At 53.1% G+C, this 22,005-nt stretch overlaps 1 protein-coding gene across 3 annotated transcripts; it reads left to right on the top strand.

Moving 5' to 3' along the window:
• The first annotated feature begins 6,551 nt into the window (after positions 1-6,551).
• SF3B2 (splicing factor 3b subunit 2) lies at positions 6,552-21,930 on the top strand. 3 transcript variants are annotated; one of them, XM_084246420.1, is made up of 22 exons: positions 6,552-6,710; positions 6,892-6,938; positions 7,214-7,291; positions 8,547-8,795; positions 9,008-9,058; positions 10,033-10,150; positions 10,428-10,528; positions 10,872-10,968; positions 11,135-11,226; positions 11,573-11,788; positions 11,911-12,048; positions 12,233-12,313; positions 12,532-12,759; positions 13,914-14,063; positions 14,617-14,706; positions 14,815-14,922; positions 16,824-16,931; positions 17,197-17,339; positions 17,423-17,524; positions 21,085-21,184; positions 21,284-21,469; positions 21,812-21,930. In XM_084246420.1, exons 1-22 carry the CDS (start codon positions 6,578-6,580, stop codon positions 21,881-21,883), a joined length of 2,688 nt encoding a protein of 895 aa, XP_084102546.1. In that variant the 5' UTR covers positions 6,552-6,577; the 3' UTR covers positions 21,884-21,930. The 3 variants fall into 3 exon arrangements, with proteins under 3 accessions (XP_084102546.1, XP_084102548.1, XP_084102547.1); XM_084246422.1 differs by lacking the exon at positions 9,008-9,058 and having other exon boundaries at positions 10,431-10,528; XM_084246421.1 differs by lacking the exon at positions 9,008-9,058.
• The last annotated feature ends 75 nt before the right edge of the window (positions 21,931-22,005 follow it).

The raw sequence follows: 22,005 nt of genomic DNA, 5'->3' as shown, positions 1-22,005 counted from the left end.
GATGGGGTACCCTCTCCTGGACCAGACAGGGCCTCGCTATCCAGGACTCCCTTCTTCGGCACTCATGGAGGCTCCTGGGGCTCTGGTAGCAGGGCCAGTGTTCCTGAGCGGCCTGGCAAGAGAAGGAGGCAAACAGGTTTGCAGTGGGCAGAGGATATGGGCTCTGGGCCCCAGCACGACTGCTGAGAAGGAAAACTCCAGAGGGTGGGTGAGCAGAGCGGCCAGGGAAGATCAGATTCCTGCCTCTCGTTACCAGACCCTATCTCCACACCGCTGCGCATCACTTAGTCTTGGGTGGAATTACAGGCTTTGGGGTGCGGCCAGCCCTTTGGGCCATAATCACTCCCTCGGTTGAGCCCCTGTTCTCTGCTTCTCTGCCTGCCCGATTGTCCTCGTCTTTGGTCTTTGGTTCTGACTGCCCAGTAGTCTCACCTTGGCACTCAACAGCAGAAGTCTCAGTTCAGGGCTTCCTCTCCTCCAGGACTACCTGACTGGCTGCCTTGGCCGCTGGCTGGTCTTGACTCTCCTGAGACTGAGCTCTTCAGAGACAGTGATGTTGAGTCTCTGACAAGAGGAAGAGTGGGCGCCGCAGGCTTACTGTGTGTAGCGTACTGTTCCCTTCATCCTCACCACAGCCCCACGTAGGCGTTATTTCCATTTTACAGACAAGGAAACTGAGGCTGTCGGCTATGATGCCACTCAGTGGTGGCCCCACAGCTGGTATTAATGGAGATTCAGACCTGCTCACTCTGGCTCCGAGTGGATGCTGTGAGAACAGGTTTCCCCTCCCCCCGCCCTCAGTTCTGTCTGCTTCTGAGCAACGCCTTACTGGGCTCTTTTTTTTTTTTTAAGATTTATTTATTTATTTATACAAGCACTGGGTACAGTCAGAAGCACGGGAGGGTGAGAGAATTCACCAGAGCCAGAGGGGAGAGCAGAGCAGGCAGACTGACGAAGTACACTGCTGAGGCGAGCAGCGGGCAGCAGGAGAGGTCTGCGTGCCATGTGGGACCCTCGCCTGGCGGCCAGAAATCAAACCAGCGCTGCCGACGCTGACGCTGCAGGCAGCTTCGCAACCCAGCGCTCAACCGCTGCGCCACCGGGGAGGCCCTCACTGGGCTCTTGCCCTGAGAACTCAAGGCCAGTAAATCCAGGAGGAAGAGAAAGGAAGGCCCTGAAATCCTGGAACCTTATCTTGATTCCATCCCCAGACACCTGACACCCTCGCCACCCCATCAGCTGACTGCCCAGACAGGGACCTGACCAGGGCGGGGGCTGGCAGCGGGGGAGGGGCTCCTGCCTGTTGCCCTGCTGAGGTCTCCAGAAGGGTCTGATTGCTGCCTGGTCTTCTGTCCCCACTCCAGTGCTTTGGCTCAAGGGCAGCCCGGCCCTTGGCAGCTCCAGTGGAAAGTCAGCTGCGGCAGCGGGGCCTGTCACCCAGTTCAGGTGGGGTCTCTGTCTCAGGGGCCGGTCCAGCTGCAACCTCACATACCTGTCCCCACAGGGGCGGGGGGGGGGAGCCCCAAGCATTAGGGGCATGTACGTGTGTGTAACTAGGACGCCTGGGTCCCAGGAGGGGTGAGGCAGATGAAAAACTCTTTTGACCATCACCTTCCCCTGGGGCCCTGGGCTTGGCTTCCAGTCCCTCTTTTTTATACCCCCCTCCCCCCAATTAATCCTGGATTACATTTAAACCTGTTTGGGTGGAAAGATGTCCCGGTTCTGCCTTTCCCTGCTCTCCAGATCCTGTCACCTGGCTTCTTCCCCAGCCTGCAGACAGGACTAATCTTCCTGGAGCCAAGGGGGTGAAGGGTCCAGCCACACAGGGCAACCAAGGGCTTAGCAGGGGCAAGTCCAAGGCTCCATGTGGAGGGCGGGAGTCTGTAGCAGCCCCTCTCAGGATGCCTTCTTCACTCCCTGTGCCTGCAGGAGTTGCCAAGGGGCAAAGTGGGGGACAAGCCTATTCCTGTCTTTGCTACGTTCACTGAGACTGCCGTTTCTCGGCCAGGGAGGTCAGGCCTGCAGTGAGCTATGGTGGCCTTTGCCTGGGAGATGCTTCAAGCCTCCACACAGGGAAGAGTGCTTGGTGGCCCCTCCGTCCCCCTCCCCTGCTCAGCCCTGGGGAGCCAGCCCCCAGTCTGAGCCTGCTGGAGAAGAGGACACGGTGAGTGCCAGCGTCCCCGGGACAGTAGCCCTCCAAGATGGGCAATGGCTCCTTTCTTTCCTTTTTAAAAAAGTGATGATCAGTTTATTAAAAAGATGAATTTAAGCCTTTGGCCTCGGCCCGCAGGATGCTTTGCCGTCTCAGGAGGACCGTGCAAGTCAGTGAGTCGCCTGTGGCTCCTCTGGAAAGGGTCCAGGTCTGCTGCTTTCACCATGCGGGCTTTTTCTTGTGACGCGTGGGAGTCTAGGTGGGCGCCCAGCTGGTCCTTCACTTTGGGGTTTTCCTTCGCGCCTCCGGTCTGGTCAGCACACGCCTCACCAGAGGTTTTGGCGTCACTCTGACTCGGTAGATCGCCGCCTCTGTCTCCATGGGTGTCTGGCACCTTCAAAAGCCATGGCTTTTGGCCGACTTGTTCCTTGGAGAGTGATGACAGGTGAGGCTTCCAGAACTCAGCTGAGACTGAGTCTCCTGCTTGGCTGCCACCGTGGCAGGGTGCTTGTCCCCTCCAGATCAAGCCTGGTACATGCCTGGGCTGCCTCTGCTGTTTGAAAGTTCTTTCTGGAACAGTTAGCATCTTCTGCTCTTCCCTTGCCACCTTCCACCGTGCACAGTTGCTAGACCACAAGGACGTTTTTCTCCATAACAAACCTTCAGGTATTTGAAAATAGTAACCCTGTCTCCTCTGGGTGGGCGCGCCGCCAGGCTAAACATTCCAGGTCCCGAGAGAGGGTGCTGCTGGGACTTTGGGGGAGGCCTCCCTGTCCTTGGTGAGTTCGTTCAAACTGTCTCTCATAGAGCTGTGAGGCTGGGGTGGCCCGGTGTCTTCTCCAGGCTGGGTTGGGCTGGGTGGCTGGGCCCTGCCTCCTGGCCTCCCCACCTTCTGCGCAGAGTGTCTCCCTCGGCATCCAGGTGGATCAGGGTGCCCGGCCTTATCAGAGCGTCAGCGCTAATTTTAGTAAGAACGATCCACCTCAGGCTGCTGCCTGGCTTTGCAAATTGCTTTTCCTTCTCCAGGGAACCCAAGGAACTGGCGTGGCTGATCGCGCTCTGCTGGCCTGAGTGCCCACCCACTCTAAATGGGCCCTTTGCTCTTGCCCCTCCAAGTTCTTAGGCTGATATTGAGGCATTTGGAGGAGGAGGGTGCCCTGGCCGGGGATGCTCCCCTAATCCCCATGGCTGGATGACCTGGAGACTCCTTCCTGACCAGCTGGCACAGCCCAGAATAGGCAAAGTGCCCCCGTGCTAGAGGAAGGGGCCAGGGGCTGACCCAAGAAATCCAGTATCTTCCCCCCTATTGCTTCCCCTCTCACCCCAGCCCCCGTTCCTTGTCATCCACCCCCACCCCACCCCCACATCATCCCTGCCTCTCAATCCCCCTGGTCTTCTATCACTGCCCACCCCCATTCCCTCAATTTTATCCCGACCTTCCCCAGGGATCGGCCAACGGCATCGGGTCACCCTATGGGATAGGCCGGACTGGCCCGCACCCCTGGGGGCACAGCGCCCCCTCCTCGTGCTCTCCAGGCTCTGGGCCCCAACCGCACTCTCCCACCCACCGCTCGTTCCCATCCTGCTCGGGTCTACCCGGCCCCCAGCCTGAGCCGGCCACTGCAGTACTCACGCCGCGGGGGTTCAGCCTCCGACCGGGTTGGGGGCTGGTCGCGCTCCCTCTTGCTCCTTGTCTCCAAATCCGCCGCGGGCACCGGGGGCCGCGCGCCGAGAACCGCCCGCTAGCCTCTCCGCGCCTGGATGGGATCAGGTGGCAGCGTCCGCTCGGCTCTGCTCCTCTCGGCTCAGCCCGCCGCCCGCCCCCCATCGCACACCACACCGGAGGCGGGGCGGGGGCCGGGCCGCGCAGGGGAGGGGGGAGGGGGTTGCCTGGCCAGCCGGCGGCCTGTGCACACGCTCCGGTGGCCTCTTGACATGCGTGCATCTTACCCTGGCACCCTTGCCGAGTGTGATACCCATGAGACCAGCTCCTGGCCCTCGCTGGACAAAAAGGGAAACTGAGGCCCAGAAGGTGTCTGAATACCCCGGCATCCCTGGGTCCTAGGGGAGTTGGAAGCACCAGGCACAGCCTTCCTCCTGCTTCTCTCTCCACCTGCACCAGAGAAGCATAGTTGCAGCTCAGTGCCTGGTCCCACCAGCCTTCACACCTTTGGGGAGCCCTGCCCCTGTCTCCAGCAGGACAGAGCTTTAGCAAGGCCAGGATCCCTGCCCAATCCCCTTGTCCTGGGAATCAGAACCCAGTTCACCCTGTTCTCCTCTAAGTCCAGTCGAGAGCTCCAGAGCTGGGCACCTCCAGCTGGGCTGAACCGGGAGCTGTCCTTGGGTTCTGAGCCTGCCCGTGTGATTTTCTGTCTCCTTATCCCTTAGCTCCTACCACCCCGGGGGCTGGGCAGCAGCACCTCTCAAAGTCCTGCCAGACACTCAGAGCCCCACATTTAGTTCTGGTTTTCACACACACCTCCTTTTCCTGCCCACTTGGCCTGGTACGGTCAGGGCCCCGGATTGGGGTAGTCCTCCAGAGTTTGCACTGACAGGGACTGGATTCCATGATAGGCCCTCACAGGCAGGGGACAGGTGTTCATGAGGGTCCTTTTTCAGGAGACGAGAAGGGGGCGCTCAAAGTCAGAGCTGCTGTGGTTCCTGGGGCATGTCAGCTTCTCAGGCTGCCCCTCAGGCTTCACTTCTGCCGGCGAGGGCGGGGTGTCTGACCCCATCTGGGCCCAGGACTGCTATGATAAATAAGGTCCCTCCTGACTTGTCTCTTCTGGTCCTAACTACACTACCTCTTCACCTGCGGACCCTTAGTTTACCCTACCTGAAACCCCTCACCTAGCGCATACAGTGCCTTGGGGGCTGGCCTCCAGCCTCAGGTGACCTGCCAAGGACTCTCTGGTTATAAGGAACAGAGGTCTACTTCCTTTGGGTCAGGAATGGTTCTGCTTCAGTGGGCAGACAGGTAGGAGGGAAGCACAGCACTGGTCTCTCTTTGAGACAAATGAGTGCAAGAGACTGGAATGGTGGTCGTGATGGAAAGAGGAAGGTTCAAGATTGGGCAGAAGCAGAAGAGATTTGCCAAGCCAAGGCTAGAATGTGAGCAAACTTCCTGGCCTGGTCCTTTTCTTTGTTACTCCTAAACTTCACTTTCCTTGAACCTGGCACACCATTCTCTTTCCCCGTCTCCAGCTACTGCTCTGTCGGAGGCAGGCAGTGAAACGGAGCCAGGTAGTATGGGTGTGTGAGGGAAGGTGAGACCATTTGCCTCCTGGCTCTCACTTAGCTAGTGCACACGCGCGCACATACTCACACTGAGCCTGGTTGTCAATGAGAGAGAACTAGAATGGGAGAGGGACCTTAGAAGAGGGGCCTGAGGTGGGGAGAGAAACTGAGTTGGTGGATTAGGACAGGACAGGGAGAGGTGACCAATTGTGGTGGTGGGGGGCACCTGTCTGCCTCAGGTGCACAGACTATGGGGGGAAGGGTTCCAGACAGGGCCGATCCTGATAGGAGGCCAATGAGGACCAGGATCCCGAGTTTATTTTCAAGACTAAAAAAGACCCAGATAAGACTACGGCATTATTTTTTTCTTCTAGTAGTCTATTCAGCATCTCCAGGAGCTGCAGGGCAGTGAAAAGTCGGGGTCTGTGGGAAGACGGGGCAAGAAAGACTTAAAAGCAAATGGTGGAGGATGAGCTCCAAGGAAGAAGGAAAGGGAAGTGGGGTCGGGCTTTTAGCGGGTCGACATTTGAGGGGGAAGGTGGAAAAGAGGCTTCAATGGCGCCCTTCCCCAAGATTGGCCGCTGGAGCTCAGCCCGGGCCAGCCCGCTCTTCTCAAGCTCCGATCCCTTTTCAGCCCATTCATCCTGGGCTGGGCCGGGCCGGGCCGGGCCGGGCCGGGGGTGGGGGGGTAGGCGGGCGGACAATCAGACACTGTTTAATCACAGGCAGCGGCTGCAACCTCCGCCATGAACCCGCAAAGGGAGGCCGCCCGGGGAATGCGTCCCTCGGGACTCCCTGGGAACATTCGAGCCCGGGTCTCTCCCGCCAGACTAGACACTCAGATCGGTTCTAGGGCGGGTGAGACGCGGCCAGCACGCCCTAGGGCGGGCCCAGCTTTCCCCGCAGCCCGCCCCCACGCCAGCCCCCAGGATCCGGGTGCCGTGGCCCGGCCGGGTGCGAGTGCCGGAGCCGTCGGCCGCGACCTGCGGACTACAACTCCCAGGAAGCTTTGCGACCCGGGCGCCGGCCATTGGAGGCCCGGCTGCCTCTCTCGCCAACCGGGATTCCCGGCAGAGGCCTGCCGACTCTCGAGCGGACGTGGCGTACGGCGCTGCCGGAAGTTCCGGGAAGTGCGCCCCGAGGTTGGTCCGAGTTTCCGGATTGGTCGCGCGCCTTGCTGCGGCTAAGATGGCGGCCGAGCATCCCGAGGCGCCGAAAGGAGAGTTGCAGCTGCCGCCGCCGCCACCTCCCGGGCATTATGGCGCCTGGGCGGCCCAGGAGCTTCAAGCCAAGTTGGCGGAGATCGGAGCTCCGATCCAGGGTGAGGAGCACCGGCGGTCAAGAGCGGGCTGCGTAGGCCTGTGGGGAAGCGGAGCCTGTTACCCCGGAGACCCGGGGGCGGGGGAGGGAGGCCGGTGGCTGGGGCCCGACTGGGGCCTGACTTAGGCCCGCTGTTCGGCTCAGCCTGACGTACCGCTTTGATCTTGTGCTTTGCCCAGCAGGGAGTCGCGAGGAGCTGGTAGAACGGCTGCAGACCTACACCCGCCAGGTAAGTGCTGGCGGCGGCACGTCAGGAGAGGCCGAGCTTCTCTAGGCCTTTGGGATCCTCACCGTCCCGCCTCCGTTCCTCATGTGCTTCGGCGCAGCCCGCGGGGGCTTGCTCCTTTGGCCTGTTCTGGCCTTTGTCTTCTCTGTTGTAATCGCTTTTGTGTATGTTGACTCTCCCCAGAGCCCAGCACGGCATACATTTTGTTGTATGAATGGGAGGGAACGTCATTTAGTGCAATAGCATCTCTTGGACTGACAGTTCTCTTCCTTTTGCAGACTGGCATCGTGCTAAACCGGCCAGTTCTGAGAGGTGAAGATGGGGACAAAGCTGCTCCCCCTCCCATGTCAGCACAGGTAAGGAGGTTATTCCATTTTGTCATTCCTTTGTTCAAGGTAGTACATTTCCCACGTGAGTATTGTGGATGCAGCTAGCAGACTGGGCAGTGAGGTGCTGTGATGCCAGAACTGGACACTTTTCTGCTCTCTTTTGGTCCTGACAGTGCCTTTCTTCCCCAGTGTCTGTTCTTCCATGCTCTACCTGTCATTTAAAATTCAGCTTGGCTATCTGGAAGCCTGACTTAATCCTCCCCTCAGCTGGAAGTAATAACGTAGGCACAGTTCCCTTGTTACTCAGTGAGACAGTAGGGCTGACTCCCACACTTGAGTTCCTACGTCTGTGTTTTCTGAATTAGTGGGACACACTGCCTCCGTTTAAGTTCTCTCAGCTTCCAGGTCCTCTCTGATCCAGGTCATGGCTCTTCTCTAAAGCCAGTTTGGGGGGCCTCCCTGGTGACTTAGGGGTTAAGTCTCAGAGCTTTCACTGCGGTGGCCTGAGTTCTTTCCCTGGCTAGGGAGCTAACCCCCATGTGGTGCAGCACACCTTTCCTGTGTCACTTGCTGCTCCTCTTGCCTGCTCTGCTCCCCATTCTGTCTCTGGGGAATCCTCTCACCAATACCTCCACCCCACCTGTGGTCTACACTGCAGTTGTTCTATACAAAAATTTAAAAAAAAAAAAAGACCTAAAAAGATAATTAAAAAATAAAGCCAGTAGGGTCTACTGGTGTCTGTGTGTGGGTTAAAGAGTCCATAGATACCTTTGCAGGTATCCGTGAAGCTCCTGAAAAAAATTTTTTTTAAAAAGGCTTATTTATACATACAAGAACTGGGGTGTAGGCCAGAGGTGTCGGGGGTGAGAAGAGTCACCAGAGACAGAGTGGGGAACAGAACAGGTGGATCTACTGAAATACACCCCTGAGGGGAGCAGCAGGCGAGACAGGAGAGGTCTGCTGCACCATGTGGGTCACCTCCCTGGCTGGGGATCAAACTTATGTTGCAGTGGCTGCGGATAGCTTATAGTGCTGTGAATCTCCTGAAATTGTATGTAAAACTTGTGTTCATGCTGTTTTTCTGGGGAGGCAGTCGGTGGCCTTCATTGGTTGATGTCCCAAAGTTAACATTCTTTTCTAGTAATAGTCCTGTTATCCTCTTTGAGTGTGAGACTCATGCCATTTGAATTTGAACCACAACATGTGGCTCATAGTATATCCCCCCAGCAATGTTTGCCGTAGGTAAGTGCTTTCCCGCTGATGGTCATCTCTCTCTCCACAGCTCCCTGGGATTCCCATGCCACCACCACCCATGGGACTCCCCCCTCTGCAACCTCCTCCTCCACCACCACCTCCTCCACCAGGCCTTGGCCTTGGCTTTCCTATGGCAGTTGGACCCCGCCCACCAAACTTGGGCCCCCCACCTCCTCTCCGGGTGGGTGAGCCTGTGGCGTTGTCAGAAGAGGAGCGACTGAAGCTAGCACAGCAGCAGGCAGCATTGCTCATGCAGCAAGAGGAGCGTGCCAAGCAGGTAGGGCAGGTGACATTCTGGACCCGGGTCTCATCAGGGTCCTGTAGGGGGAGTGGAGCCTCAGAAAGAGTTGGATCCTAGCTGGATCTGGGAAGAGTCTGGACCAAAGACTAGAACTTAGGACTTAGGCTGGAAGAGGACTCCAGGAAGTAGTTACGGCAGACTGATCTTTGAGAGATTGGTGCTGGTATGAGCTTGTTTTCTCTTTTAAGCAGGGAGATCATTCACTGAAGGAACATGAGCTCTTGGAGCAGCAGAAGCGGGTAATGTCCCTCTTCCTGACCTTTGACCCCATGGTCCAATCCATTGGCAGTCACTTCTAGTGTTTAGAGTCTGAAGCACTTGAGAGTCTGTTATACTTCTAGTGTTTAAAACTGAAGCACCATTTAAGTTTTCTGTGGAGACTCCCTTATCCTAAACTAAATTCCAGGATCTCCCAAGTAATTGCATCCTTTTGTAGATCAGGGTTTGGTAAACTATGGCCCGTGGCCTGTCTTGAATGGCCCGTGAGCTAATGACACAGCTTTTATGTTTTTAAAAAAGTGTCAAACAAGCAAACAAAACACCAAACTCAGAATGTACAACAGAGTTTGCCCAATGGCCAGTAAAACTTGAAATACTGTTTGGTTATTGCGGAAAAAGTTTGCTGTCCTTACTGGTCTTATATGCTGATATTTTAGCATATTTCTAGGGACTTGGAGAGGGCTCTGTGCCAGCTTAATCATTAGTATCTGATTTAGACTGAATGTGTTGAAAATAATTTAAGTCAGGGAAAGATACATAAGACGTTCAATCTTAGAGGTGTGCTCTGTCAGTTACGTAGGCATTTCTCAGGCTTCTTGGAGAATGAAGATAACAGCAGTAGACATGGAAGTGTTTGTGAAGCACTGTCTTTGCCTAGGTTGTGTTAGGACTTGAGGGGTCCATGTAAGTAAAGAACTCATTGTTCCTTAGAAATGACAGCCTTTTGAGGAAGAAAAAATGAGAAAAGTCTACCTTAGAAATGAAAGCAGTATCTGTCTAGCTAGTAAGTTCTCAGCTGGGAGTTAGATGTTTCCGGGGGCATTTCTAGGGATTTTCCTTGGTGATGAGAGGGCTATTTGGCTTAGTGGCTGGGAAGTGGGGTGGGGGTGATGTCTGAACTTGTTGTCTAGCTGAAAGAAGGCATTGGCCGGGGGCTGCTTGGGCTGCTGGATGGATTTTCAAGCTGTGTCTCCACCCCACTTCCCCCTCGTAGGCAGCGGTGTTGCTAGAACAGGAGCGGCAGCAGGAGATTGCCAAGATGGGCACCCCGGTGCCTCGGCCGCCACAGGACATGGGTCAGATTGGTGTTCGCACCCCCCTGGGCCCTCGAGGTAAATCTTTGGGAATGGAAGGGCAGGGTGAGGAGGGTGATGATAAATTTCTCTTCTTAGGAATAGAGCATGTAAAGTGAATTTTCATAAACCGAGCATACCCATAAAACCAGCATTTAGACTAGGAGCCAAAACATTATCAGCACCCCAAAAGCTCTCCTAGTCTCCTTTCTAGCCACCCCTCCCTCTAAGGATAACACCACCCTGGCTTTTAGCAAGGAAGGTAATTTTTACAATGTTCTGTTTCCTCTGACATTGGGTTTTTTCCTCTTTCCAGTAGCAGCTCCAGTGGGTCCCACTCCTACTGTTTTGCCCATGGGAGCCCCTGTTCCCCGACCTCGGGGCCCCCCACCACCCCCTGGAGATGAAAACAGAGAGGTAAGCATGTGATTTCTTTTTCAGGACAGGAGAATGTGGTTTAAAAGGGGATGCTTTCTGGGTGTGTAGAGAATCCTCAGGGAAGATGGGAGGACTTCTGGGGGGGAGTGCGGGGGTAACCATACTAAGTTAAAATGTTGAGGCAGGGCAGGAAGTAGGGTCTGGGGGACATTTCTGGCCAGGATCTGGGGGTAACTCAGAGATGCTGAGGAGTGAGTGTCCAGCTGGTGTTGGCCGCTGCTGCTGTTCACGTCTCCTGGCCAGTGGTCTCTCTGGTACAAGAGGGTGAAGTCCGAGGAAGGACACTGTGATCACCCCGCGCCTCCTGGGTTGTCTCTGGCAGATGGACGACCCCTCTGTGGGGCCTAAGATTCCCCAGGCTTTGGAAAAGATCCTGCAGCTGAAGGAGAGCCGCCAGGAGGAGATGAACTCTCAGCAGGGTGAGTGGGGCCTGAGGCTGCAGGGTCGGGACCTGGTGGTGGGGCCGGGGCTACAGCCCTCCCTGCCTTCCCCGGGGGGGGGGTTCCGAGAGAAGCTGGCCCTTGGGAAAGGGGGCTGATGCCGCAAGGGGCGGGCAGGGCTGACAGCCGCCCGCGTCCCTTACAGAGGAAGAGGAGATGGAGACAGACACTCGCTCGTCCCTGGGCCAGTCAGCGTCAGAGACGGAGGAGGACACGGTGTCCGTATCCAAAAAGGAGGTATGGGGTGGTGCTGAGCCTGGAAGGCCGGTCCAACGGCGCGGCCCTGGAGTAGCGCTCCGCGCGGAGTGCCTGCCGTTGGGAGCCTCTTTCACCCTAAGCGCCCTGTTGCCGTTTCGGTCACCGCCATAAAGCCTTTGAGTCTCTGCGTGCTCCATGTCTTGCCACTGACTAAGCCGCGGTTCTGAGAGGGGCAGTAACTCACCCCGAGGCTCCCAGCTCGAGAGGGCAGACCTTGGAGTCGGACTTCAAGACCTTTTTACTCAGCCTCTTGGCAATTGGGTGGAAGGGGTAGGCCTGGTGCTTGGAGTCTCTCATTCTGTGGTTTTTCTCTTGTTTTTGACAGAAAAACCGGAAGCGTCGGAACCGAAAGAAGAAGAAAAAGCCCCAGCGAGTGCGGGGGGCATCATCTGAGAGCTCTGGAGACCGAGAGAAGGAGCCCACCCGGTCCCGGAGCTCAGACTCCCCCGCTGCTGATGTTGAGATCGAGTATGTGACTGAAGAGCCTGAGATTTATGAGCCCAACTTCATCTTCTTCAAGAGGATTTTTGAGGCTTTCAAGGTACAGGGAGCAATGCGCTGAGGGGCCGAGCAGGCGGGGCAAATGGGGTTGAGAGGGCGTGTTTTCAGGGCCCGGTTCAGGAACTGGGGAGGGGGCCCAGCGGATGTTGTCTGGCTTCGCAGCTCACTGACGACGTGAAGAAGGAGAAAGAGAAGGAGCCCGAGAAACTGGACAAGATGGAGAACTCTGCAGCTCCCAAGAAGAAGGGCTTTGAGGAGGAGCACAAGGATAGCGATGATGACAGCAGTGATGACGAGCAGGTGAGGCCGCAGCCTCCGATGGGGAGACAGGGACTGCGGGGACAGCTGGCTGAGATGCCTCCTGAGAGGTACAGGGGCGGAGCCTTGGAGGGAGGCTCCTGTAGGTGGCTTAAAACTGGGCTTCAGTGGGCTGTTTCTTCCCACCTGGGGGTCCTGCTCCAAGGTGATGACTGTTCTGTTCTAGGAAAAGAAGCCAGAAGCCCCCAAGCTGTCCAAGAAGAAGTTGCGCCGGATGAATCGCTTCACGGTGGCAGAACTCAAGCAGGTGAGAAGCGAGACAACCCAGTAGGCCCTGGGGCCAGGTGGGGAGCCCACCTGAGGAGCTCCTAGAACCCCACGGGGTTTTGCTTTTGTAAAGGAGGCCTTTGAAGGAGGCCAGAGTGATTTAGGAAGTTACCTTAAGAGGCTGGCAGAAGAGGAAGCAAACATGCCTTGTGTCAGAGAGGTTGGGGCCTTCTAGAGTCACACTGTGGTGTTTTCCAGCTCGTGGCCCGGCCTGACGTTGTGGAGATGCATGATGTGACAGCTCAGGACCCCAAGCTCTTGGTTCACCTCAAGGCCACTCGGAATTCTGTGCCCGTGCCACGGCACTGGTGTTTTAAGCGCAAGTACCTGCAGGGCAAACGAGGCATTGAGAAGCCTCCGTTCGAGCTGCCAGACTTCATCAAACGCACAGGCATCCAGGAGATGCGTGAGGCTCTGCAGGAGAAGGTGAGGCCAGGGGATGCGGCCTTCCTCAATATCAGAATCTGGATCCCCAAATCTACCTACTTGGAGATCATCTAATTATCTGTTCTCCAAGTTATCTGACGCCTGGCAGGGAGAGCAGGGGCGGGAGGACATCATTCCTGACAGGCAGACCTCACCCCTGTGTTCAGCTCATGCTCCTGCCCCATGCTGAGTCCTCTGGTCTCTTCCTCTTGTCTCTTCCCCCGCCCCTGTGTCACCAGCTCTCCTCAGCATGACGTGACTCCTTTTCCTCCGGGTTGCTTGTGGCCGTGTCTCTAGTTCCTGCTCCCAGTGCGAGCCTGCACAGCTGGAGGTTCACGGTCCTTGTGTAGCTTCTTAAATTTGAGGTTCTTCATGGAATGCTTTGGGTAGGGAATGCTTATTTCCTTGCCATGCACTCAGGGTCCCAGCGCCCACATGGAGCTGCCTGCAGCCAGACTCCAGCCCCTTGTCCCTCGGGGGTAATTTGAGATCAGTCTCTTGATCATATGGCTTGAGAAAGTGCTGATGGACAGATGTAGCTGAGGCTGATTTCATACAAGTCTCTTTTTTGTATTGGGGATTTTGAGGAGTTTTGAGCAGGAAGGAGTTTGGTGACATTGAGAATGAGATAAATGAAGTTTGCCTTCATCTCTTCCAAGAGTGGGTGGCCTGATTTTTTATTTTATTTTTTTTTGTGGGGCCCTTGCCGGCGGCCGGGGAACGAACCGGCGTTGCAAAGGCTGCAGGCAGCCTCGCAGCCCAGGGCTCAACCGCTGCGCCACCAGGGGAGGCCCTGGCCTGATATTTTAAGGGTTGACGTTGGTGAATACTTTTTTTAAAAAAAAAATATTTATTTTTTATTTATTTTACGCATACAAGATCTGGGGTGTAGGCTAGTGGTGTGGGGGTGTGAGAGGATTCAACAGAGACAGAGTGGGGAGCAGAGCAGGCAGATCCACTGAAATACACTGCTGAAGGAAGCAGTGGGGAGACAGGAGAGGTCTGTGCCCTGTGGGTTAGCTCATTGGCTGGGGATGGATCTTGTGCCACAGTGGCTGGTGACAGCTTGATAGTGCTGAGACTTTCACCACTGCACCACCAGGGAGGCCCCTGGTGAATACTTTTTATGGTGTGTCTTCTGCCATTCTCTACAGGAAGAGCAGAAGACCATGAAGTCCAAAATGCGAGAGAAGGTTCGGCCTAAAATGGGGAAGATCGACATCGACTACCAGAAGCTGCATGACGCCTTCTTCAAGTGGCAGACCAAGCCCAAGCTGACCATCCACGGGGACCTATACTATGAGGTTGGGCCTGTGCTGGGGAGGCACCCCACCCCGGGAGGGGATAGAATCTGAAATCTTAATATGAGGTGATATCTGCAAGAGAGGTGCAGACCAGGCCTTGGAGGTGGTAATCACATAGAGTGGAGGCGTTAGGGACAGAGGGGCCAAGCAACAGATGCTTTTAGGAAACATCTAACATTGAGGGTAGGAGAAAGTTCTGTTTTTCGGGTCCCTGTGATGTTGGTCACTGTGATGTTGTGGATCTTTGCGGCAGGAAGACATTGGAATCATTCTGTCAAATGCCCTCATTTCACAGGCCAGAAAGTAGGTCCTTAGTTGACCTGTGTTCTCAGTGGGTTAATGATGGCACTGGGAGCCTTAACTTTCCCCTCCTTCCTGGCCTTTATTCCTTTTCCTTCTGTCGCCAGGGAAAGAAGCGATGAGAATGGCAGTGGGGACCAGGCAGCCTTCAGTGGGGGGTTTTACCTCGTGTCTATTGGCGCTCCTGGTCTTTGTTCTCCTGTTCAGTGTTTGGCTGGCACACACAAAACAGCGTGGTCTTCTTTTTCCTCAGGGGAAGGAGTTTGAGACACGACTGAAGGAGAAGAAGCCAGGAGATCTGTCTGATGAGCTAAGGATTTCCTTGGGGATGCCAGTAGGACCAGTGAGTGCCAGTTACCTGACTGGGGCCTCAGAGAAGGTGGTGGAATTGGGGCGGAAGGGAGACAGAGGGCTCCGGTCGGCCGATAATACCCTGTGCTTTCTCCCACAGAATGCCCACAAGGTGCCTCCCCCATGGCTGATTGCCATGCAGCGATACGGCCCGCCCCCATCCTACCCCAACCTGAAGATCCCTGGGCTGAACTCGCCCATCCCAGAGGTGAGCACTGGCCTTTCTTCCATTCTTAGCTGCCTTTGCTTTTTAACTAGAGGGTGGTTTTTATTTTCCTTCTCATTTTGCCATGTCTCTCTTCTGTCTTTTTAAAGAAGAGTAATGCGGTTTTTGTTTTTTATAAAATCCTGACGTGCTTATCATAAAAGAATTAATTAATGAGACCAAAGATGGGGATGAGTCACTCAGTTTCACCACTCAGAAAAAAACAAACTTAACATCTGAATAAGGTATCTGCAGATATATTCCTGATAGGTATGTGGGTAGATAGGTAGAAATGATTTATCTTAAGAATGTCATTAAATTTAGTATTTTAAAATAAAAGGTTCAGGGAAAAAAACCTTATAAAGTCATTAAAGTGAAAAGGAACTAATTGTTAATGTTCAGATAAAAATTTCTGTTCTTAAGAGAAACAAATTCTGAAAGGTTTCCAAAGTTTGGAAAAATCACTAAGAAGTTGGAGCCATGTTTTTTAAAATAAGTGTGTTGGGTTCTGATGGCGAGCACTCTGCCGGGAAGGCTGAGGTCCTTTGCATACTTCTGGGTTTTTAAAAATTGTCTCCTAACAGCACGCTTACAGGAATCACATAAAAAAATATGTCCTTGCTTGTAGGACAGCACAGTTAAAAAAGTAGAGTGAGTGCTGATATTTACTGTCTGATGAAAATCTTGGTTTAAAAAATTGCAAATGCTGGCATAGTCCAGAGAGAGTGGACAAGTTTATTTAGAGTCGTTACAATGTTGAACTGCTGAAACTTGCCCACTGAACATTTTGACTTAATGGATGCTTTGCATCTCTGCATTAAAAATCAGATGCAAATGAAATTGAAAAAACTGCTAATACCTGATTTCTGTCCCGCATTTTTCTGTTTGCCATCATATACTTTGGTACCTTTTGACCCTTGGAGAAAAAATACCTAATGTTCAGAACTACAGTAACAGCAAGAGAATCTTTTGTTGAGAATGAAATGTTTCCTGTCGTGGTGGATTCTCTACATACAAGGTGTGCTAGGGCTGCTGAACGTCTTGTGAACGTCACACATTTGGCATGGACAGACACAGGTTGGTGTCTTCAGAAAGGCCAACCAGATAGGCCTCACTTGTCTCCTGCAAAGCACTGACAGCTGGCCTCTGGAAGTGCTGAGTAGTTGAAGTCCTGAGCAGTTTCTCTCACCAGACATTGGAATGAGATTTTGTGAATCAGGTTTAGTGGACTTAAGATAAAGTCTCTGGGTGCCGCCACACTGGACCTGTATGATGAGGGTTCTTTGCCCCTTCAGTAGAGGGCGGGCTCTTGTGAGCAGCTTTGGTAGCTAGTTGCCTTGGTGCTTTGTTGGAGCCATGGTATAGAGCCCTCCTTACTTGCTCCCTTCTCTAGCTGGAGCTTAGCAAGCTAGAGGCAGCACTGGGGTTGGAGAAGAATGGCCTAGCAGGATACTTTCTGCCTCCTACCCCCAACCCTCGTACCACCACATATTTGTTGCATATAACTTTGCGGTGCATATAACTTTTATTTATTTATACAAGCACTGGGTACAGTCAGAAGTATGGGAGGGTGAGAGAATTCACCAGAGCCAGAGCGGAGAGCAGAACAGGCAGACTGACGAAGTACACTGCAGAGGGGAGCAGGGGGCAGGAGAGGTCTGCGTGCCATGTGGGACCCTCACCAGCGGCCAGGGATCGAACCGGCAATGCAGAGGCCGCGGGCAGCTTCACAACCCAGCGCTCAACTGCTGCGCCACTGGGGATGCCCAACTTTGCGGTGCTTCATGACATTTCATTCTTCTCTGAAATCATAATTTTCAGCAGTCCCAAGTATTCGTTCTGTACTCTGGAGAGTGACTGCTCTTGGGCTGCAGTATTCCAGACTTGCATTTCCTTTTGTGCAGAGCTGTTCTTTCGGGTACCATGCTGGCGGCTGGGGCAAGCCACCTGTGGACGAGACCGGGAAACCACTCTATGGGGACGTGTTTGGGACCAATGCTGCTGAGTTTCAGGTATGGGCCGTGGCTGGTCAGCTTGGTCTTAAGGTTATGAAATTCAGAGATTGTGGGTCTGGAGCTTCATTACAGGGAGCTGAGAGTTGTGAAGTTTCAGTGTCTGAAAAGGGGCATACATTTTCTTGAGCTGTCATGTAAGCACCTCACTAGAATGTGAGCTTCCCGTGGGTATGCGATTGTTCTCTCTTGTGGCCAGCAGCTTACCGTGACTTAACACACGACAGGTGCTTACTTTGCTGAAGGAATGTGCGATCTCTTTCAGACCAAGACTGAGGAAGAAGAGATTGATCGGACCCCTTGGGGGGAGCTGGAGCCATCTGATGAAGAGTCTTCTGAAGAAGAGGAGGAGGAGGAAAGTGATGAAGACAAGCCAGATGAGACGGGTTTCATTACTCCTGCAGACAGGTGGGAGGCAGAGTCTGCCTTTGGGAAGGAGTCTATTGTTGGGGGCCTCGTCTGTACTCCAGAGCTTGTCCCTTTCTTCGCAGTGGCCTCATCACTCCTGGAGGGTTCTCATCAGTTCCAGCTGGAATGGAGACCCCTGAACTCATTGAGCTGAGGAAGAAGAAGATCGAGGAGGCAATGGATGGGTGAGGAAACCAGGAAGGGCCTGGGCCGGGGTTGGGGAGGACTTTCTCTTCCCTTTAGCCTGTTACTTGATTGGGTGACCTTTGTGTATCCCCCACACCCTGTTTTTAGAACTTACTGAGATTTGGCACACCAGCTGTGTTTCAGGTACTGCTTCAGGCAGTGGGGCAAGGCCAGCAAGTTACCAGAGAACACGATAATCTCAGTAGTGGGATGTCGAGGGCTTGGGTGTTGGGAGGTCCTCGGAATGGCCTCGCTGAGGAGGAGGTGTTTGAGCTGAGAGCTGAATGCTGGGCAAGCACCAGTCACAGGAGGAACTCGGGCCGAAGGAACTAAGTGCAGGCGATGCCGAGGCCCTAGGACAGGTGTGGTTCCGCAGTCCTGCATTTTAAAGCTCTGCTATTACATGTACAGGCACACCTCGGAGTCACTGTGATTTTGGTTCTAGAATCTTCACAACAAAGTGAAGGTTGCAATAAAGTGAGTCACAACGTTTTTTTGTTTCCCAGAGATAGAAAAGTTAGGTTTATACTGTAGACTCCTATGAGAGCAGTATGTCCAAAAAACCACTAATGTCCACGTCTTCTTTCAATGGGGGAGAGACTTGGGGTGAGCACCTGCTCTTGGATAAGTGGCACCAAGAGCTTGCTTGCACTGGGTTGCCGGAAGCCTTAAATTTGTGAAAACCGCAGTATCCGCAAAGCGCAGTCGGGAGTGTGTGGCGCGAGGTGTGCCCGGGGAATAGTCAGATTGCTAAGTCTTCATGTACTGGCCTCTCTTTCATCAGGTGATTTTCTCTGCGTCCATTCTGTTCTTTGTTCCATTTTTACTATTTTCTGACCTTTATTAACAGCGCATACTTTGATTCCATTTTATCTTCTTTGTTGACTTATTAGCTGTAAGGTTTTGTTTTGTTGTCTTAGCGGTTGTTTGAGGGTTTATACTACCCATCTATCTGTACCACAGTCTGTCTTCAAGTGATATTATACCACTTCTGGGTAGTAGTAAGACCCTGACAGTGGTAACTTCTACTTCTCTCCCTGGCTTTGGCACTATCGTCACACAGTTTACTTACCTGTTAGAGTCTGTATATACACTACGTAGTTATTATTTTTGTTTAAATGGTGAACTATCTTTTAGCACAATTTAAACAATAAAAATCATAACCACATAATCCCCATGCCCAGTCTTCTCTTTCTTTGTCTTATTCGGGTTTCCATTTGGTATCATTTTCCATCTGCCTGAAAGGCTTCCTGCAGCATTCCGTAGTGTGCGTATATTGGTCAGGAATTCTTGAAGCTTGTGTGGTCTAAAAATGGCTTCACTTGGCCTTTGTTTTGGAAGAATTTTTGCCTGGCGTAGCAGTCCAGGTTAACTGTGTTTTACTTTACTGATGTTCCAGTGTCTTCTTTCTTGCTTTGTTTCTGATAGGAGATCTGTCATCATCTTTGCCGTGTTTCTTTGTGTACACGTACCACTTATCTCTGGCACTTTATAAGATTTTCCCCATGCCTGTTGGGGATAGCCTGACCCGCTGCTCAGCATGTGTCCTGTCTCCTGGCTTGGGCTTCATTAGGCTCTGGATACCGGGCTCATGGTGGTTGCTGTTCCTGGATCACATTTCCAAATGCTCTTTACCTTCCCTTCTCTATCCTGTGGCAGCTCCGTTTGTGCACCTATTGTACATGCAGATCTCTCGTGAAGTCATCCTGCTGCTATGTTAATTTAAAATAAAGATTTTGGGGTGTGTTTTTATTTTAGAAAGTTTCTATTCCTGTGTCTTCTGGTTTGCTATTTTTTTTTTTTTCAATTTCTAATCTGACATTAATCCCATCCTCTGTGTACTTTTTCCACCCTAGGGGTGTGACTTGGGTCTTTTTATATCTTCTGTGTCTCTTAATTTAACATTTTGAACAGATGGAGTGCAGTTATAACAACATTTTCACATACTTGCCTGCTAATTCTAACATCTCTGCCAGTTCTGGGTTCATTTAAATCGACTGATTTTTTCCCTCATTAAGGATTCTATTTTCCTGTTTCTTTGCATATCAATTTTTGATTGGATGCCACACTTGTGAAATTTACCTTGTTGGGGGCTCAGGATGCTTTTGCATTGTAAGTCTTACCTCTATTAAGGGAACTGGAAACTGTTTAAGCCTTTCAGCTCTTGCTTTTCAGATTCTTCAGTCAGGACAGAAGCAGTGTTCAGTCTTCTCCAGCAGAGTGGGGACCCTTCTGTGCACTTCCCCTGTTGCCCACAAGGCAGGAGGTTTTTCATTCTGGCCAGTGGAACAGGCACTATTCTCAATCCTGAGAGAGGCCAACACTGTTACTACTAATCCATTGGGTATTTCCCTGGCCTCTGCGGTTTCCTCACACGCCATCCTCACCAGAGTCCTGGGAGGGCCCCCTGTAGGTTTTGAGTGTGTGCCCTGCCTCTCTATACTCTCTAGTTGTCTTGGTCTCCCTGCATCCTCGGCATCAGCCCCTCAGCCCATGGTGTCCCTTGGGCTCTACACCGCCTCTGCTCTGTGGCCCATATACTCCCCGTGCAGTGGGCTGAGCAGTCAACAGACACACCTCATTTGTTTCCTGTTTCAGAAATCACTGTGCTCTGTTGCTTCATATCCAGTGACATGAAAACTACTGTTTCATATACTTTGCTTGCTCTTTTTTTTTTTTTTTTTGGGGGGGGGGTTATGGGACAGGTACATCTAGTCTCTGTTACTCCTTGTCTGGAAGCAGAGGTCTCAAGTTTTGTGTGTTCTAGAAAGAACAAGAATGAAGGTTAGAGGGCCTCCCTGGTGGCGCAGCGGTTGAGCGCTGGTCTGCGAAGCTGCCCGCAGCCTCTGCAGCGCCGGTTCGATCCCTGGCCGCCGGGTGAGGGTCCCACATGGCTCGACAGACCTCTCCTGTCTGGACTACTGCTCCCCTCAGCAGTGTACCTCAGTCCTTCTGCCTGTTCTGCTCCCGCTCTGGCTCTGGTGAATTCTCTCATCCTCCCGCGCTTCTGACTGTACCCAGTGCTTGTATAAGTAAATAAATAAATCTTTTAAAAAAAAAAAAGAAAGAAAGAAAGAAAATGTTTATAAAAAAAGAATGAAGGTTAGAGTATGGTGAATCAAGATCAGCTCATAAGCTTATGAGCCCTCTAGGTCATTGTAAGGAGTTTGGATTTTATTCAAGTAATGATCAGAAGACTCGATGGATGTTGGGCAGAGGAGTGAAAGGGGATGAGGTGTTTCAAGGTATTCGCTCTGGCTGCTGTGGGAGAAAAGTGTCATCTCTTCCGGGGAAATAGGTGGGGATGCAGTCCTGGTCTGGCGGGGTGTTGGTCTTCTGGTCTTTCTTACTGGATTCTTTGCAATAAACAGGGCCCTGCCCCTCTCCCCATGGACCCACAACTCCTCCCCTGGGTCTCCATGGCCTGTAGCGGCAGCTTGAGCATCATTTTTTCTCTCTGGGTATCTGGGAACCTCTAAGGGGAGCTGGGTGGAAGTGCTGCCCCTTTTGAAGACTCTTGTCCCTTCCTTTTTGGGTTTGACCCCGTTGTTCTTTACAGAAGTGAGACTCCTCAGCTGTTCACTGTGTTGCCAGAGAAGAGAACAGCCACTGTCGGGGGCGCCATGATGGGATCAACCCACATCTATGACATGTCCACGGTGAGTACTTGGAGGCACTGCTTCGGGAAACTTGGGGAGGCCAGAACCTAGGGTTTCTGCGCCTCTTTGGCAATGACAAGGCTCTGATCTCTCCTCCAGGTTATGAGCCGGAAGGGGCCGGCCCCCGAGCTACAAGGTGTAGAAGTGGCCCTGGCACCGGAAGAGTTGGAGCTGGACCCCATGGCCATGACCCAGAAGTATGAGGAGCATGTGCGGGAGCAGCAGGCACAGGTGGAAAAGGAAGACTTCAGCGACATGGTGGCTGAGCATGCTGCCAAACAGAAGGTAGGTGCTCACATGGGGCCCCCTAAGTGGGAACCAGGGACGAGGGTCTCCTTCAGTGGAGAGGTGTCCTGTAGTGGCAAGAATGAGGGTGAAAACAGCCTGCTGCCCTGAGCTTCCTTGGTACTGGAAGCCTTAGAAATGGCTGGGGATGGGGATGGGAGGGGGGGTCCTCTAAGTGTAATGAAACTGAGGTACAGGGGGAAGGACCTGAAACAGCGGTGAGAAGGGATTCTTGTCTTAGTGCTCTTTTCCAGACCTGCGTGTCTCTGTCAGCCTGCTCAGTCTTGGTTTGGGAATCGGTGCGTAACGTGTGGTAACCTGTTTCTCTTTCATCTTCTACAGCAAAAGAAACGAAAAGCTCAGCCCCAGGACAGCCGCGGGGGCAGCAAGAAATATAAGGAGTTCAAATTTTAGGTCCCCTTCACACATCAGTCCTTCTTTAGGCCCTTTGCCTGGACGCCTGAGCTCCACACTTGGGTCCCCAAGAGCCAGCCCTCCCACAGTTCCTAAGGGCTTGTCATTTCATGTTCTTATTT

Source organism: Talpa europaea, assembly GCF_964194135.1.
Source record: "Talpa europaea genome assembly, chromosome: 1".
In the NCBI taxonomy this organism is placed as follows: domain Eukaryota; kingdom Metazoa; phylum Chordata; class Mammalia; order Eulipotyphla; family Talpidae; genus Talpa; species Talpa europaea.
This window is presented reverse-complemented; position numbering and strand designations above follow the sequence as displayed.